At 44.8% G+C, this 19274-nt stretch overlaps 1 protein-coding gene across 2 annotated transcripts in view; it reads left to right on the top strand.

The window, feature by feature from the left end:
- Nucleotides 1–19274, top strand: part of CRK (CRK proto-oncogene, adaptor protein) — a 51921-nt gene that overhangs the window by 17811 nt on the left and 14836 nt on the right. The window contains exon 2 of one of the 2 annotated variants that reach the window (XM_066263085.1): nt 5602–6137. In XM_066263085.1, coding sequence (XP_066119182.1) covers nt 5602–6137 — 536 coding nt within the window. The remainder of the gene's footprint in view (nt 1–5601; nt 6138–19274) is intronic. The other variant, XM_066263086.1, reaches the window with a different exon arrangement.

Raw genomic sequence — 19274 nt, forward strand, 5'->3', positions numbered from 1 at the left:
AGCCATTGGCCAGGTAGTCATTTCTATGATCCCATGCTCAAGCCGGTGACCCCGCATTCAAGCCGATGAGCCCATGCTCAAGCCAGCAACCTTGGAATTTTGAACCTGGGTCCTTAGCATCCCAGGCTCTACCACACTGCACCATTGCCTGGTTGGGCTGTTTACTTGTTTGTTTTTTTTAATTTTTATTTATTTTTTATTTATGCATTTTAGAGAGGAGAGGGAGAGACAGAGAGAGAAGGGGGGAGGACCTGGAAGCATCAACTCCCATATGTGCCTTGACCAGGCAAGCCCAGGGTTTCGAACCGGTGACCTCAGCATTTCCAGGTCGACACTTTATCCACTGCGCCACCCCAGGTCAGGCGCTGTTTACTTATTTATAATGTTTATTGATTTTAGAGAAGAAGGGAGAGAGAGAGAGAGAGGGAAAGAGAGAGATACAGGGATATCAATCTGTTCCTATATGTGCCCTAAGGATCCTACTGGCAACCTATGCATTGGGACGAAGCTCTTAACCAACTGAGTTATCCAGCCAGTGCAGTCACTATGGCTTAGATGGGTGAGCCAGTGTTAATACAAGGGGAAAGGGTAGATTGGCTGTTTTCCCTTAAAAAAGGACTTTAACAAGTAACCTTCCTAAAAGAAGTACAAATAGTCAAATGTAAAAAGCAACTAAAGATATTTCAAAAGAGATAGCATTTCTTTTTAAATTGGCAGTGATTATTACTATTTTTTTTCTTCTTTTCTAAGTGGGGCTAAGTGGGAGGAGGAGAGATTGATGGACTCCTGCTTGTACCCCAACCAGGATCCACCTGGCTACCCCTGTCTGGGGCCCAGGCTCTGCCCATCTTGGGCTATGCTCGCAACCAAGCTATTTGTAGTGCCTGAGGCAGAGGCTCCACCGAGCCATCCTCAGTGCCTGGGCTAATGCTCTAGAACCATTTGAGCCATGACTGTGGGAGGGGGAGGGGTGGAGAAGCAGATGGTTACTTCTTCTGTGTGCCCTGAACGGAATTGAACCTGGGACATCTATACAGTGGGGTGATATTTTACCACTGGTAAAGAATCCAACAAATATAGTTTGATATTTTGGATGTTTAGCGGGGTGCAAATTAAAGGTTTGTATTCTTCATTAGAAAACTTTGTTTTTGAAATAATATGTGTTTATTCTTCAATTCTAGAACTCAGAATTATTTTTTGTGTGTGTGGCAGAGACAGGGAGAGTCAGAGAGAGGGACAGACAGGAAATGAGAGAGATGAGAAATACCAATTCTTCATTGCGGTTCCTTAGTTGTTCATTGATTGCTTTCTCATATGTGCCTTGATGGGGGGGGGGACGTCTACAGCAGACCGAGTGACCCCTTGCTCGAGCTAGCAACCTTGGGCTCAAGCTGGTGAGCCTTGCTCAAACCAGATGAGCCCGTGCTCAAGTTGGCAACCTCAGGGTCTTGAACCTGGATCCTCCACATCCCAGTCGGACGCTCTATCCACTGTGCCACCGCCTGGTCAGGCAGGAATGCATTCTGAAGTATGCCCTGTGTCTAGGGCCACACACACTTTTGCATGGTAGGAATTTTAAGTATTCCTAATATGTCCTTTCTCTTGGATTCTCTGTGTGTCACCAGAGGTTGAGGATTTTAACAGTTTCTTTTTTCTTTTTCTTTTTTTTTTTTTTGTATTTTTCTGAAGTGAGAAGCAGGGAGGCAGAGAGACAGGCTCCTCCTGCATGCGTCTGACCATGATCCACCCAGCAAGCCCACTAGGCGGCAATGCTCCATTGCAGCTGGAGCCATAACACCTGAGGCAAGGCCATGGAGCCATCCTTAGTGCCTGGGCCAACTTTGCTCCAGTGGAGCCATGGCTGTGAGACAGGAAGAGAGAGACAGAGAGGAAGGATAGGGGGGAAAGGGTGGAGAAGCAGATGGGCGCCTTTCCTGTGTGCCGTGACTGGTAATCGAACCCGGGACATTCACATGCCGAGCTGACACTCTACCACTGAGGCAACCAGCCAGGGTCTAACACTTTTTTCTTTTAAAGATTTTATTTATTGAGGCCCTAACTTTTTTTTTTTTTTTTTTTTTTTTTTTTTTTTGTATTTTTCTGAAATTGGGAACGGGGAGGCAGTCAGACAGACTCCCGCATGCGCCCGACTGGGATCCACCTGGCATGCACACCAGGGGGCGACACTCTGCTGCAACCAGAGCCATTCTAGTGCCTGAGGCAGAGGCCATAGAGCCATCCTCAGTGCCTGGGCCAACCCCGCTCCAATGGAGCCTTGGCTGCGGGAGGGGAAGAGAGAGACAGAGAGGAAGGAGAGGGGGAGGGGTGGAGAAGCAGATGGGCGCTTCTCCTGTGTGCCCTGGCCGGGAATTGAACCCGGGACTCCTGCATGCCAGGCTGACGCTCTACCACTGAGCCAACCGGCCAAGGCCCTTAACATTTTTTTTTTAAAGATTTTATTTATTGAGGCCCTGGCTAGTTGGCTCAGCAGTAGAGTGTCGGCCTGGCGTGTGGATGTCCCGGGTTCTGTTTATGGCCAGGGCACACAGGAGAAGCACCCATCTGCTTCTCTACCCTTCCCCCTCTTTCTGTGTCTCTCTCTCGCAGCCATGGCTACATTGGTTCAAGTGCATCGGCCCATGGCTCTGAGTATGACTCCCTGGAGCCTTCTCCTCATATGCTTAAAATAGCTCAGTTGTGAGCATAGCCCCAGATGGGCAGACCATTGGCCTCAGATGGGAGTTGCTGGTTGGATCCCATTTGTGGTTCATGTGTGAGTCTGTGTCACTTCCTCACTTGGAAATGCAGGGGGGGAAAAAGATTTTATTTATTGAGAGAGAGAGAAGGTGTGGTGAGTGGAGGAGCAGGAAGCATCAACTTATAGTATGTAGTTGCTTCTCGTATGTCCCTTGACCTGGCAAGCCCAGGGTTTCAAATGGGATTTCAACATTCCAGGGTCAATGCTTTATTCACTGTGTCACCACAGGTCAGGCTAACACTTCTTTATTTTTTTGCGCAAACAGCCTAGTTTACCATTTATTATGACTCTGTTTCTCAGGGAAGAGTCCAGTTTCCATGTTTTAAGTGATGACTTTAGGAATTGATTTTTTTCCCCATTTATTGATTTTTTTTTCAGAGACCGAGAGAGGGATAGATAGGGACAGACAGACAGGAACAGAGAGAGATGAGAAGCATCAATCATCAGTTTTTCATTGCGACACCTTAGTGGTTCATTGATTGCTTTCTCATATGTGTCTTGACCACAGGCTACAGCAGACCGAGTAATCTCTTGCTCGAGCCAGCAACCTTGGGTCCAAGTTGGTGAGCTATGCTCAAACCAGATGAGCCTGTGCTCAAATTGGCGACCTCGGGGTCTCGAACCTGAGTCCTCCGCATCCCAGTTCAACACTCTATCCACTGCGCCACCGCCTGGTCCAGCAGTGGTTGATTCTTGTATATGTCCAGCTCGGGCTTGACCTTGCAGCCTTGACATGTCAGAACAGCCCTCTAACCAACGAAGCTATGCATCTAGGGCCTTGATTCATTCTTAACTGGGATTGACCCCACAAACTTGGCATGTTGGAATGATGCTCTAACCAACTGAGCTACTCAGCCAGGGCCCAGGAATTGATTTTTTTTTTTTTTTTTTAACAGGCAGAGATAGGGACAAGACAGACAGGAACGGAGAGAGATGAGAAGCATCAATCATTAGTTTTTCGTTGCTTGTTGTGACTTCTTAGTTGTTCATTGATTGCTTTCTCATATGTGCCTTGACTGCGGGCCCTCAGCAGACCGAGTAACCCCTTGCTGGAACGAGTGACCTTGGGTCCAAGCTGGTGAGCTTTTTTTTTTTTTTTTTTTTTTTTTGTATTTTTTAAAAAATATTTTTCTGAAGCTGGAAACGGGGAGAGACAGACAGGCTCCCGCATGCGCCCGACCGGGATCCACCCAGCACGCCCACCAGGGGGCGATGCTCTGCCCCTCCGGGGCGTTGCTCTGCTGCGACCAGAGCCACTCTAGCGCCTGGGGCAGAGGCCACGGAGCCATCCCCAGCGCCTGGGCCATCTTTGCTCCAGTGGAGCCTCAGCTGCGGGAGGGGAAGAGAGAGACAGACAGGAAGGAGAGGGGGAGGGGTGGAGAAGCAGATGGGCGCTTCTCCTGTGTGCCCTGGCCGGGAATCGAACCCAGGACTTCTGCACGCCAGGCCGACACTCTACCACTGAGCCAACTGGCCAGGGCTTTTTTTTTTTTTTACTCAAGCCAGATGAGCCTGCGCTCAAGCTGGTGACCTCGTGGGTCTCGAACCTGGGTCCTTCTGCATCCCAGTCCGACGCTGTATCCACTGCGCCACCACCTGGTCAGGCAGGAATTGATTTTTAAGCAGTTAGTTTCTTAGTTTCCGTTTCGGCTCCTTGGGTTTTTCTTCTCCCGGTTAAGCTGTTTTTTTGGCAGTTCTAAACAAGATTGATATCAGCAATCAGTATAACATTGTTTTTCTTTCACATTGTACATTCTAGATGTGAAGAGAATGAATTTATGAGCCTAGTGTAGATAGTTGCCAAGTTCTCCCCATCTCTTCCTGGAATAGCTGCTGGGACCCATGAAAAAGGAGAGCTTGCTACATAGGTTGAAAAGATTGCAACAAAACCTTGAACCTTATGCTGCTATGTAAATGAGATAGCAACAGACCATTTTGGGAGAAGGAACAAAAAGTGTCCACATGTTACTGTCTTAGGTTCAATATGAGAGCATGTCCTGAGTGGCTTGTTCTATCATGGCCTTCTGTTCCTTCTCTGCTGTGAGTGGCAGTGACTGACATCTGTCTTCCCAGGGAGTGTTTTCACTACAAAATAGGATTTGTTTACTATGAGGAGAAAGAATTATTTTTTCTGATTAAGTAGTGACTAAATGGTTTTTTTTTTAGAGAGTCAGGAAGCGATAGATAGGGACAGGTAGGAATGGAGAGAGATGAGAAGCATCAATCATCAGTTTTTCATTGCCACACAGTTGTTCATTTATTGCTTTCTCATATGTGCCTTGAGTGCGGGCCTTCAGCAAACCGAGTAACCCCTTGCCCAAGTCAGCAACCTTGGGTCCAAGCTGATGAGCTTTTTGCTCGAGCCAGATGAGCCCGTGCTCAAGCTGGAGACCTTGGGGTCTCAAACCTGGGTCCTTCCACATCCCAGTTTGACATTCTATCCCAGGGGTCCCCAAACTTTTTACACGGGGCCAGTTCACTGTCCCTCAGATGTTGGAGGGCCGGACTATAAAAAAAACTATGAACAAATCCCTATGCACACTGCACATATTTTAAAGTAAAAAAACAAAACGGGAACAAATACAATATTTAAAATAAAGAACAAGTAAATTTAAATCAATAAACTGACTAGTATTTTAGTGGCAACTATGCTCCTCTCACTGACCACCAATGAAAGAGGTGCCCCTTCCAGAAGTGTGGTGGGGGCCGCATGCGTCCCACGGGCTGTAGTTTGGGGACCCCTGCTCTATCCACTGCTCCACTGCCTGGTCAGGCTAAATGTATGTTTTCATCACCAGTGTAATACATCTTTAATAATATCCTGCTCTATTTTTTTTTTCCAGGGGTGAGCCCTTCCAGACTCCGAATAGGAGATCAAGAATTTGATTCATTGCCTGCTTTACTGGAATTCTACAAAATACACTATTTGGACACTACAACGTTGATAGAACCAGTTTCCAGATCCAGGCAGGGTAGTGGAGTGATTCTCAGGCAGGAGGAGGCAGAATATGTGCGAGCCCTCTTTGACTTTAATGGGAATGATGAAGAAGATCTTCCCTTTAAGAAAGGAGACATCCTGAGAATCCGGGATAAGCCTGAAGAGCAGTGGTGGAATGCAGAGGACAGCGAAGGCAAGAGGGGGATGATTCCAGTCCCTTACGTGGAGAAGTATAGACCTGCCTCCGCCTCAGTATCGGCTGTGATTGGAGGTAACCAGGAGGGTTCCCACCCACAGCCACTGGGTGGGCCGGAGCCTGGGCCCTATGCCCAACCCAGCGTCAACACTCCGCTCCCTAACCTCCAGAATGGGCCCATTTATGCCAGGGTAATCCAGAAGCGAGTCCCTAATGCCTACGACAAGACAGCCTTGGCTTTGGAGGTACATAATGTGCAAAATATAGAAAGAAGAGATCTGCTACAGGGTCTCCCTTTCAGACCTCTTAGAGCTTTGTAGGAATGCTGAGTACAAGCACCAGCATTGTGATGTTGTAGATGTTGAACCATTAAGTACTGATTTTGGTATTTAATGTTTGATTTTCTCTTTATAGAAAACTTTTTGGAATGAGTAAGCTTAAAACTGTATAACTGAATGTTCTGATTGATCTATTAAGCATAGTTTGATTACTTTAATAATACCACCTGAATTCACAGAAATTAACCTATAGTATTTTTTCTCATCTATATTCTAATTTATTTCTTTTCTTTCTATCATTGTCTGAAATAAGGTGGGTTCACAAAGATTCGAGCATTATAAGTAGTTCTATCAAAGCACTTAAATGGAATTTTCCCACAGAAACTTACTTTTTTACTTTCTGGGCATGGGGTTCCTTACTGTACTGTTGATTGATTGTGTTCAAGTAAGAATTCAGGAGGAATGCCTGACCATGCAGTGGCACAGTGGATAGAGCATCAACCTGGGATGCTGAGGACCCAGGTTTGAAACCCTGAGGTCACTGGCTTGAGCATGAGCTCATCTGGTTTAAATGCGGGCTCACCAACCTGATCACGGGCTTGCTGGCTTCAGCGTGGGATTATAGACATGACCCCATGGTCACTGGCTTTAGACAAAGGTTACTGACTTGAGCAAGGGGTCACTGGCTTGACTGGAGCCCCCTGGTCAAGGCACATATGAGAAAGCAATCAATGAACAACTAAGGTGCTGCAAGTATGAGTTGATGCTTCTCATTTCTTATCTCTCTCCTCCCCCCCCCTCGTTAAAAAAACAACAAACAAATTCAGGAGGAAAAGTGAAATATAGTGCAAATATGAAGAGACACACTCCCAAAAGTATCAATTCAAGGAGCCGCAGGTTTATTTGGTCTTTGTTGTGTAATGCATTTAGCAGCCAAGAAGCCAGTACCTCCTGAGGAATAAGTTAATTGCCTTTATCTTTGGTAAAACATCTTCTCTGGCAAACCATTGCATTGTGTTTATTCCTTTATTCCTCTCTTTAGACACTCATAACTTTGTCTCTTCCCTCTCTTTGCCTTCCTCTCTCCCAACCTCCCCTCTCCCTTTCTGAATTATGGAGAGCTAGTGCTTCAGCATAAAAGCTGTACAGAAGAGGCATGCTATTACATCTTTCAGAGTCTGCTGATACTATAACTTGAATGTAAGCAAGTAGCTTTCATAAGCACAGGCTGAAGATATGCAAGCACAGATTAGCTGAGAAGGGGCAAAGTATATTCTTATAAACTGAAATCTCTAAATTTTGTTTTCTTTGGTCATATTTGTACATTGAAGAGTAAGAGCTGCCCTCTAAGTAGAAGTGTTAGTGCATAGAATACGCTAGAATTTATGTGAACCAGTCTCCTTTTTTCTTTTACATTCTGAATAGTGGATGCAAAGGAGGGTTAGTTGAGTTATACAGATTTTTTTTTTTTAATTTATTTATTTATTCATTTTAGAGAGGAGAGAGGGGGGAGAGAGAGAGAGAAGGGGGAGGAGCAGGAAGCATCAACTCCCATATGTACCTTGACCAGGCAAGCCAGGGTTTTGAACCGGCAACCTCAGTGTTTCCAGGTTGACGCTTTATCCACTGTGCCACCACAGGTCAGGCTGAGTTATACAGATTTGATGGAAACTGTGTTTTTGAACTGTATTCTTTGAGACCTGAAAGTATCGTGTCCCTGCTTTGAGGAGAAATGAAATGTATGTTGTTTAGGCTTCACAACTTTTTCCCGCTTAGGGTTTGGAAGTTTAAAAAAACACAAGTTTCTTTCGATCCTGACTCTCTCTCCTTCCCTCTCTCTCTCTCTCTCTCTCTCTTTTTCTCTGTTCCCCTTTGTCCTCTCTCTCACTAAAATCAATAAATCTGGTGTGAATGAATTAACATTAAAAAAAAAGTTTCTAGCATTATGCTTTTATTTAAATTTAGATGATGGTACAATAAATTAAAATTAATAAATTTTTTTTTTTTTTTAATTTTTTTTTGCATTTTTCTGAAGCTGGAAACGGAGAGACAGTCAGACAGACTCCCGCATGCGCCCGACCGGGATCCACCCGGCACGCCCACCAGGGGGCGATGCTCTGCCCATCCTGGGCGTCGCCATGTTGCGACCCTCCTGGGTGTCGCCATGTTGCGACCAGAGCCACTCTAGCGCCTGGGGCAGAGGCCACAGAGCCATCCCCAGCGCCCGGGCCATCTTTGCTCCAATGGAGCCTTGGCTGCAGGAGGGGAAGAGAGAGACAGAGAGGAAGGCGCGGCGGAGGGGTGGAGAAGCAAATGGGCGCTTCTCCTGTGTGCCCTGGCCGGGAATCGAACCCGGGTCCTCCGCACGCTAGGCCGACGCTCTACCGAATAAATTTTTTTTAAAAATTTAGCCTGACCAGGCAGTGGCGCAGTGGATAGAGCGTCAAATTGGGATGCGGAAGACCCAGGTTCAAGACCCCGAGGTCGCCAGCTTGAGTGTGGGCTCATCTGGTTTGAGCAAAATTTCACCAGCTTGGACCCAAGGTCGTTGGCTCCAGCAAGGGGTTACTTGGTCTGCTGAAGGCCCATGGTCAAGGCACATATGAGAAAACAATCAATGAACAACTAAGGTGTCTCAATGCTCAACGAAAAACTAATGATTGATGCTTCTCATCTCCCCATTCCTGTCTGTCTGTTCCTGTCTATCCCTCACTCTGACTCTCTTTCTGTCTCTGTAAAAAAATAAAAAAAATTAAAAATTAAAAAAAAAAGCTTTAAAAAATTAAATGATGGCAACATTTAACACTGTGCTGTGCACATGATAGATGTTACTTGACATTTATTGCAGACCTTGTTAGCATTGGGTTAGAGTGTGAAAATAGCATTCATAGAACAAGCCAGCTAACACCAGGAGAGAATAGATTGCACTTTAAATTTGCTTCTCGTCTGCATTTTTCTTTTCTTTATTTTTTTTGATTTTGTGAGAGGAGGGGAGGCAGAGACAGACTCCTGCATGTGACCTCACCAGGATCCACCCAGCAAGCTCACTAGGGGGCAATGCTCTGCCCATCTGGGGCCCTTGCTCAGTTGCAACCGGAGCCATTTTTTAGCGCCTGAGGCAGATGCCAGGGAGCCATCCTCAGCGCCCTGGCCAACTCACTCCAATTGAGCCAGGGCTGCAGGAGGGCGGGACAAAGAGAGAGAAGTGAAGTGGGAGGGGTGGACAAGCAGATGGGCGCTTCTTCTGTGTGCTCTGACTGGATATTGAACTGAGGACATCCACACGCTGGACCGACACTCTACCATTGAGCCAACCGGCAGGACCCGTGTTTCCTTTCTGAATTGTTTTTAAAGATGCCTGCTTCGATTAGAGGCTTTAGTGCTTAGAAGTGGTTGAGCTTCTTTCCCTGCTGTGAAACAAAAATTCTGTGAAATAAAGACTTAAGTAGAAAACTAGTTTATGATTTCAGTAAGTTTTCTTTTTAAGATTTTATTTATTCATTTTAGAGAAGGGAGAGAGAGCCAGAAGGGAGAGCTGGAAGTATCAACTCCTATATGTGCCTTGATAGGTAAGCCCAGGGTTTCAAACCTGCAACCTCAGCGTTCCAGGTCGACGCCTTATCCACTGTACCACCACAGGTCAGGCAGTTGGATATTGGTTTTGAGCCACATTTGTTGATTCCTGAAGATGGCTACTTTCAAGTCAGAACAAATTCCCCGAAGTATAGTTTTAAAACATCATATGTAATTAAAAACATTGTTAATTTACCATCATAGAATTCTATAGCTGGAAAGGACGTCTTAGTTATTCATTATATGAAAAAGACTGTTTAGACAGATTTAATGGATTGTTCAAATTAGTTGGAAGTAGAGATAAGATGAACTCAGATCTACCTTAGTGCCTTTTCTGCCGTACCCAAATTCAGTCTGTGATTGCTTTATATGCGTGCTGCTGCCCTCCTCTGTGCAGGTTTTATGTGGGTTCACTAACGGCATATCCTCAGTTGCACTATCTGTGCAGGGACGCACAGTTCTCCTTTCCCATTTCTGGATTTTTTTTTTCCTTACATTGATTTTAGTGAGAGAGGAGGGGAAGGAGAGGCACAAAGACAAGAACATTGATCTGTTCCTACATATGTCCTGACCGAGGATCAAACTGACAACCTCTTTGCTTCAGGATGATTCTCTAACCCAGTGGTCCCCAACCTTTTTTGGGCCACGAACCGGTTTAATGTCAGAAAATATTTTCACGGACCAGCCTTTAGGGTGGGACAGATAAATGTATCACGTGACTGAGACAAGCGTCAAGAGCGAGTCTTAGACGGATGTTTTTTTTTTTTTTTTTTTTAAAGATAAATCATGACTATTTTTTTATAAATTTATTTTTTATTTATTCATTTTAGAGAGGAGAGGGAGAGACAGAGAGAAAGAGAGAGAGAAGGGGGGAAGGAGCTGGAAATATCAACTCCCATATGTGCCTTGACCAGGCAAGCCCAGGGTTTCGAACCGGCGACCTCAGCATTTCCAGGTCGACGCTTTATCCACTGCGCCACCACAGGTCAGGCACGGATGTTTTTTTAAAAATAAAACATCGTTCAGACTTAAATATAAATAAAACGGAAATAATGTAAGTTATTTATTCTTTCTCTGTGGACCGGTACCAAATGGCCCATGGACCGTTACTGGTCCGTGGCCTGGGGGTTGGGAACCACTGCTCTAACCAACTGAGCTATGCAGCCAGGGCTCCCATTTCTGGTTTTTCATAGGAGCTATGCCTCATCCCTATAGAGATGAGACTGAAAGATAAGATTAGGAGTCTCTGGCTTTCTGACCTTTGAATTCTGATTAAAAAAAGACAATAACATTTATTGATGTATTTGAATTTGACCCCCTATAAATCCAGATTTGTGGACCAGCCAGGTAAGGTTTTTTATTAATTAATTAAAAATATTTATTTACATCACATTTATTGATTTTAGAGAGAGAGGGAAGGAGACAGAGAGAGAAAAGAGAGTCAGGAACAATGATCTGTTCCTATATATGTGCCTTGACTGGGAATTGAACCGGCAACTTCTGTTCACGGGCCGAAACTTAACAACTAAGTTATGTGGCCAGGCTGAGCAACCAGGTACCTTTAAGTGGAATTTTACACTTCACTTGAATTTTTCAATTAATTAGAATTATTGCATTTTATGCATGTATTCTGAAGGGTTTGTTTTTTTCTTTTTTAAAAAAGTTGTGGTTGATACAACAATAGAATCATTATATTTTAGAATTGGGCAGGACCCTAGAGACACCATATTAGACCAGCAGTCTTCAGACTTCTCAATGTCATGAGTTCCTAGGACGTGGCTGGGGAGAGGGGAAAGCTGCGGATGCAGTGCTCTGGGTTCCCTCTCTTTCTTAACCCTTTGAGTCCTCAGTATTTCTCATGCTCGCTGACCCCTGGGAGTGAGGGTTTTTTTTGTTTTTTTCCAAAAAATAAAATTAGTTCTAGTTACAGTTTTATTAACTTAAAATCAAGTTTGTTTGATAACCAATTTATGGCAACAATAAGAACATACATTTGCCTTTTTTTAAATGTTGCCTCACACATGTGTGATCGTACTCTAGATGGTCAGGAAGCATGACGACGTACATGAATGTTTGTACTATTTATAAGGGTTAACCAAAGTAACTCTGGTCTGTTTGTTTGTTTATTTTGATTTTACATAGAGAGGAATGGGGAGGAAGAGAGAGGAAGAGAGAAACATTGATTTGTTTTTGCACTTACTGTGCATTCATTAGTTGACTCCTGTGTGTGTGTCCTGACTGGAGATTGAACCTGTAGCCCTGGCATATCCGGATGATGTTTCAGCCAAACTGAACCACCTGGCCAGGGCCAGTAACTCCGTTTTATTTATTTATTTATTTATTTATTTATTTATTTATTTATTTATTTTACAGAGACAGAGAGAGAGAGTCAGAGAGAGGGATAGATAGGGACAGACAGACAGGAACAGAGAGAGATGAGAAGCATCAATCATTAGTTTTTCATTGTAACACCTTAGTTGTTCATTGATTGCTTTCTCATATGTGCCTTGACCGCGGGCCTTCGGCAGACTGAGTAACCCCTTGCTGGAGCTATCGACCTTGGGTCCAAGCTGGTGAGCTTTTTGCTCAAACCAGATGAGCCCACCCTCAAGCTGGCAATCTCGGGGTCTTGAACCTGGGTCCTTTGCATTCCAGTCCGACGCTCTATCCACTGCGCCACCGCCTGGTCAGGCATTGTTTTATTTTATTTATTTATTTATTTTATTTATTCATTTTTTTAGAGAGGAGAGGGAGAGACAGAGAGAGAAGGGGGGAGGAGCTGGAAGCATCAACTCCCATATGTGCCTTGACCAGGCAAGCCCAGGGTTTCGACCTGGTGACCTCAGCATTTCCAGGTTGACGCTTTATCCACTGCGCCACCACAGGTCAGGCTGTTTTATTTTTTTAAGATGTTTTATTTATAGATTTTAGAGCAGCGGTTCTCAATCTGTGGGTCGCGACCCCGGCGGAGGTCGAACGACCAAAACACAGGGGTCACCTAAAGCCATCGGAAAATACATATTTATGGCTTTAGGCGACCCCTGTGTTTTGGTCATTCGACCCCCGCCGGGGTCGCGACCCACAGGTTGAGAACAGCTGTTTTAGAGAGAAGAAGGGAAAGAACAAGAAGCATTCACTCGTAGTTGCGTATGTGCCTTGACCAGGCAAGCCAAGGGTTTCAAACCAGCAACCTCAGCATTCCAGGTTGATGCTCTATCCACTGTGCAACCACAGGTCAGGCCAGTAACTCTGTTTTTAACTGTGTTATAGATTAGGGTCTCTCTAAGATTTTTTTTTTTTTTTTTTTTAAGAAAGGGTTTTTGTTTGACAAAACAAAACTATGTATGAAATAAAAAAACTGCTCACCCTGGCCGGGTAGCTCACTTAGAGTTGTCCTAATACACTAAGGTTGTGGGTTCAATCTACAGTCAAGGCATATGCAAGAATCAACCAGTGGGCCCTGGCTGATTGGCTCAGTGGTGGAACATCGACCCAGCGTGTGGAAGTTCCAGGTTTGATTCCCAGCCATGGCACATGGGAGAGATGACCATCTGCTTCTCCCCGCTCCGCCTCTACCTTCTTTCTGTTCCCCTCCCTCAGCCATGGCTCGATTGATTTGAGCACCTTGGTTCCTGCACTGAGGATGACTCCGAGGAGTCTCTGCCTCAGGCACTAAAAATATAGCTCAGTTGCAAGTAGCCCATGGTGGGCAGAGCATCAGCCCCAGATGGGGATTGCCGGTTGGATCCCAGCTGGGGCGCATGTGGGAATCTTGTCTCTGTATCTCCTCTAGTCTCACTTAAAAAAAAAAAAGCCTGACCTGTGGTGGCGCAGTGGGATAAAGCATAGATTTGGAACACTGAGGTCGCTGGTTCAAAACCCCAGGCTTGCCTGGCCAAGGCACATATGGGAGTTGATGCTTCCTGCTCCTCCCCTTCTCTTTCTCTCTCCCTCTTTCCCTCTCTCTCCTCTCTGAAAACTGAATAAAGTCTTTAAAAAAAAAAAAAAGAATCAACCAGTGAATGCATAAATAAAGGGAACAACAAATTGCTATCTCTCTCTCTCTCTTCCTCTCTAAAGTCAATTAAAAAAAATAAAAGGTGTCCAGGAACCACCTGCACTCACCTTTAAAATGGAAGTTTCCTGTGTGGTGTATTTGCTTTGATCAGAGTCCCCACTGGAATATAAATTACTAGATATTTCCTCTTTTCCCATCTACTAGATTTCTCTAGTAGGGATGAAGGCACTGGAAAGAAGGGGTTCATTCGGGTTAACAACCAAAGTGGGGGCATTCCTCTGCATATTCTAGTTCTTTGGATTAGTTACTCATATTCTAGGGGAATAAAACTGAACAGACAGATACTATCTGTTCTATCCTAGAGCTCCTGATTAAGAATTAAGACAGATTTTTTTTTAATTAAGACAGATTTATTTATTTTTATTTATTTCTTTAAGACTGATTTTAAACATGCGGATATCCTGAGTATTTTAGAGAAGTAGTACTGGAAAGAAAACACTAGAATAGTGTATAGGCATCTTTCATTTTTTTATCTTAGATTTTTGTTACATGGCTCCTTGGAAGCTAGAATAGTGATGAATTTTATCTTGTAAGTTGTAGTGTTAAAGTTTATTTTTTACCTCTGTAGACTGTCTAAAACAATCTTTAAATACACTAATTATCTATTCTCTGATTCAACTTGGCATTTTGCCTTTGATAGGTAATACTTCAGAGTAACCAAGGAGCTTCTCTAGTGTTCTAGGCTTGCACCTGCTCTTCAGGATAAAGATAGGGAAGTTGTAAAGTGTTTTGAGTTCCTGATTATATGTAGCACTGATTATATCAACTCCACATCTCCCCACATGGAACCCTAAGAAACATAAGTTGGTAAGATTAATTTTTTATTATTTATTATTTTTTATTTTTCCGAAATTGGAAACGGGGAGGCAGTCAGACAGACTCCGCATGCACCCAACCAGGATCCACCCGGCATACCACCAGGGGGCGATGCTCTGCCCATCTGGGGCATTGCTCTGTCACAACCAGAGCCATTCTAGTGCCTGAGGCAGAAGCCATAGAACCATCCTCAGTACCCGGGCCAACTTTGCTCCAATGGAGCCTTGGCTGTGGGAGGGGAAGAGAGAGACAGAGAGGAAGGAGAAGGGGAGGGGTGGAGAAGCAGATGGGCGCTTCTCCTGTGTGCCCTGGCTGGGAATCGATCCCGGGACTCTGCACTCCAGGCCAACGCTCTACCACTGAGCCAACCGGCCAGGGCCTGTTGGTAAGACTTCTTGACCTGTGTATGGAAAATAGGACTGAAGATCCCATTTCCCCCTTTATTAACAGAAGAAAAAAAAGAAACTGGAAGGTAAAAGAACATGAGTGGCGTGTCTTTGCTGTGTCCAGTTTGTCTTTTTCTGGTATTATAGATTTATGTATTGTTCATTGAGACAGGTGTCTACTGTCCCTTTTCCTTCTGTCCTGTTTGGATATCTTCATTTCAAATCATAGACTCTCAATGGGAAGAGATTTGGGAAGCAACCAATCCAGCCTCAGACATTGAAGGCAGGCCCTCTGGTATCTGCATAGATGATTTTTAAACACATGTTTGAATATTTACACTTTTGTGGAACTCAGTATCAACCACAACAGTGCAGTCCAGAGGTCCCAAACTTCTTTGGTGTATAGTACCCATTGTGTCTCAGTACTATTTCACTTGCCCCAAGCTAAAAGAAATATCTAACAGTTACATTTATTAAGTAGGTATGTTCAAACAACTTAAATATTTATATCCTAATAATTAGTACCTATTTTGAAAATGTAATAAACAGAATTGAAATAAAACAGTATTTTAATTTTACCTTAAATAACTGTAGTTACTGCCTGACCAGGCGGTGGCACAGTGGATAGAGCGTCAGACTGGGATGCAGAGGACCCAGGTTTGAAACCCCAAGGTCACCAGCTTGAGTCCAAGGTCGTGGCTTGAGCAAGGGGTCACTCAGTCTGCTGTAGCCCCACAGTCAAGGTACATATGAGAAACCAGTCAATGAACAACTGAGTAGCTGCAAGGAAGAATTGATGCCTTTCATCTCTCTCCATTTCTGTCTGTCTGTTCCTCTCTCTGTCTGTCTCCATCACACACAAAAAAATAACTACAGTTACTTAACTAATGAGATGTGTACACCTATTAGACACTGAACAATTTCTTAAACTTGGGATCATATTGTGCACTACCTCCCTCATTTCCTTTTTTTTAGAGAGAGAAGAGGGGAGGTAGTGAGATAGAGTCCAGCAAGCACCCTGACCTGGATCCACCCCAGCAACCCCATCTGGGGCCGATGCTCCCAACTGAGTTATTTTAGTGCCGGAAGCTGGTGCGGAACCAACTGAGCTATCCTTAGCACCCAGGGCTTACGCTCGAACCACTGGCTGCAGGAAGAAAAGAGAGAGAGAAGGGGGAGAAGAGTTGGAGAAGAGAAGCAGATGGTTGCTTCTTCTGTGTGCCCTGACCAGGAATTGAACCCAGGACGCCATATGCTGGGCCAATGCTCTCTATTCACTGAGCCAGGCAGCCAGCACCCTCATTTCTTGTTCCACACTTATTTTCATAAAGTACTTGTTTTTTTATCATAGTAACTGCCAAAACCTAGCTTCGCAAAGATAAGGCATTGTTGAAAGGAATGTAGTAATAAATTTATCAACTGTCTTCAGCTAAGTAGTTCACCTGGCATAACAGATATTTGGTATTGCCATATTTCTGTCAAAAATTTAAAATATTTCTTGTCACCCCTCTGAGTTTGGTACAGTGCCTCTGACACTGTACAGTCTGGGAACCTCAGGTCTAGTTCATTGTATTAGTTCTTTATGTCTAGCTAAAATGTACTGATTATATGTAATTATCTCCCTGCTTCTCACCAAGAGGATAGGAAACTTGGTTTTAGGTATTATCAGTTGTTGAGCTAGAGATCTTTTCTGACTTGAACTAGAACCAGGGTAAGACTTCTATTTTCAAGGATTTGATGCGCAGCTTTTTCTTTTCTCCTGGTTAACTTAACAGTTAAATCTGAAAGACCAACTTTCTACCAATACCACCCATTTCAGTCCATCTCTGAGGCAAGTGAATCATGAAAGCTGAATTGTTTTCACTTGTTTCCATTGATATGCTAGACTGTTGATGGGCCCTAAATATTACTTATTCCTTAGACCAGAGATCTGCAAGTTCTTCAGCAAAGGCCCACATGGACTTTGTCACACCACTTCATCTTTGCTGTTGTAGCAAGAAAGCCGCCTTAGCCTGACCAGGCGGTGGCATAGTGGATAGAGCGTTGGACTGGGATACTGAGGACCCAGGTTCGAGACCCCGAGGTTGCCAGCTTGAGCGCGGGCTCATCTGGCTTGAGCAAAATAAAAAATGCTCACCACTCAAAGTCGCTGGCTCAAGCAAGGGGTTACTCGGTCCGCTGAAGGCGCGCGGTCAAGGCACATGAGAAAGCAATCAATGAACAACGAAGGTGTCAAAACGAAAAACTGATGATTGATGCTTCTCATCTCTCTCTGTTCCTGTCTGTCTGTTCCTATCTACCCCTCTCTTTGACTCTCTCTCTCTGTCCCTGTATAAGAAAAAGTAAAAAAAGAAAGAAAGAAAGCCGCCATAGACAAAACAACAAATGAGCTTTCTGTGTTCCAGTAAAACTATTTACAAAAACAGGCAGCAAGCTGGATTTGGCTCATGGGCCATAGTTTTATGATACCTTCGGTTGTAGTTTCCTTAACTTTTTTTTCTCCTTCAGCGAAACCTTTCAATATTTATCAAGTGTATACTTTAGTGTGTTTGAAAATGTTTGATGACAAGGCCCTTGTATTCCACTCCTGTAGTTGCTTTTCCCTGGCTTTATATAGATTTGTTTGTGTTTCCTGCCCTGAGACCAATGGAATCCTGCAGCAAGCCTGGATCAAAAGAACGCTAGCAATTGTTGATGGCTTTCCTGTTAGACAGAAACTAGAAAAGCAGTTACCTTAGGTTACACCAGCAAAGGAGGCCAAAGTTCCCTGATGTCTCCTGTTGAGCGAATACCAATAATTAATACCATTTAGGTTCGTTTCTTTCTCATTATCACTGGAACTCATTAGTGAAGATAAACTGGGTAATCTTTTGCTCCTGGACCAATTGTAGATTTGACTATAGCTGTACCAGATGGTGATTTGCCTTGGGCATTACACAGAGCTCAGGAAGAAACCACTGTGCATCAGAGTCCCTGGTAGTGAAGAAACAAGTACTCACATTTAGTCCTCTTTGCAGATCACAGCAGCATTTACTTGCAGACTTGCTCCTAAGGATGTGGTGCAGTATCAGGGGGCTGAGCAACTGATTAACTAGTTAAACACTAAAACAGTACCTCAGTGGTGAAAGAATTATCGGTCTCATTTACAAGGTATGAGGTCTACCTCATAAAAAGTTTGGCCCTGGCCGGTTGGCTCAGTGGTAGACCATCAGTCTGGTGTGCAGGAGTCCTGGGTTCGATTCCCGGCCAGGGCACACAGGAGAAGCGCCCATCTGCTTCTCCACCCCTCCCCCTCTCCTTCCTCTCTGTCTCTCTCTTCCCCTCCCACAGCTGAGGCTCCATTGGAGCAAGGTTGGCCCGGGTGCTGGGAATGGCTCTGTGGCCTCTGCCTCGGGTGCTAGAATGGCTCTGGTTACAGCAGAGCAATGCCCCAGATGGGCAGAGCATCGCCCTCTGGTGGGCATGCTGGGTGGATCCCGGTCGGGCCTATCTGGGAGTCTGTTTGACTGCCTCCCCGTTTCCAGCTTCAGAAAAATACGGAAAAAGAAAAAAAAAAATGTTTAGTTGCCATGTGGTGCTTCAGGTCTTTTTTTTTCCTTCAAGATGGTGTTTGCAGATTTTATATTTTTATTTATTGATTTTTAGACATTGATACATTGTTTCACTTATTTGTGTATTTATGCATTCATTGGTTGATTCCTGTTTGTGACCTGACCAGGGATCGAACCCACAACCTTGGTGTTCTGGGATGATGCTCCTGGGCAGGGCTGTAAAGTCTTTCCTGTACATTGATATGGATATTAGGATTTCCCCCCTTCTATAATTTGAATTTTGAAACCAGTAGTGTTAGAACTGAGGTTATTGGCACTTACTGTTGAGCATTACTTTTTGTCTTAAAAATTGTAACATGGCCCTGGCCAGTTGGCTCAGTGGTAGAGCGTTGGCCTGGCGTGCGGAAGTCCCGGGTTCGATTCCCGGCCAGGGCACACAGGAGAAGCGCCCAACTGCTTCTCCACCCCTCCCCTTCTCCTTCCTCTCTGTCTCTCTCTTCCCCTCCCGCAGCCAAGGCTCCATTGGAGCAAGGATGGCCCGGGCGCTGGGGATGGCTCCTTAGCCTCTGCCCCAGGCACTGGAGTGGCTGTGGTCACAACAGAGCGACGCCCTGGAGGGGCAGAGCATCGCCCCCTGGTGGGCAGAGCTTCGCCCCTGGTGGGTGTGCCAGGTGGATCCCGGTCGGGCACATGTGGGAGT

Source organism: Saccopteryx bilineata, chromosome 2 (genome assembly GCF_036850765.1).
Source record: "Saccopteryx bilineata isolate mSacBil1 chromosome 2, mSacBil1_pri_phased_curated, whole genome shotgun sequence".
Taxonomy (NCBI): Eukaryota; Metazoa; Chordata; class Mammalia; order Chiroptera; family Emballonuridae; genus Saccopteryx; species Saccopteryx bilineata.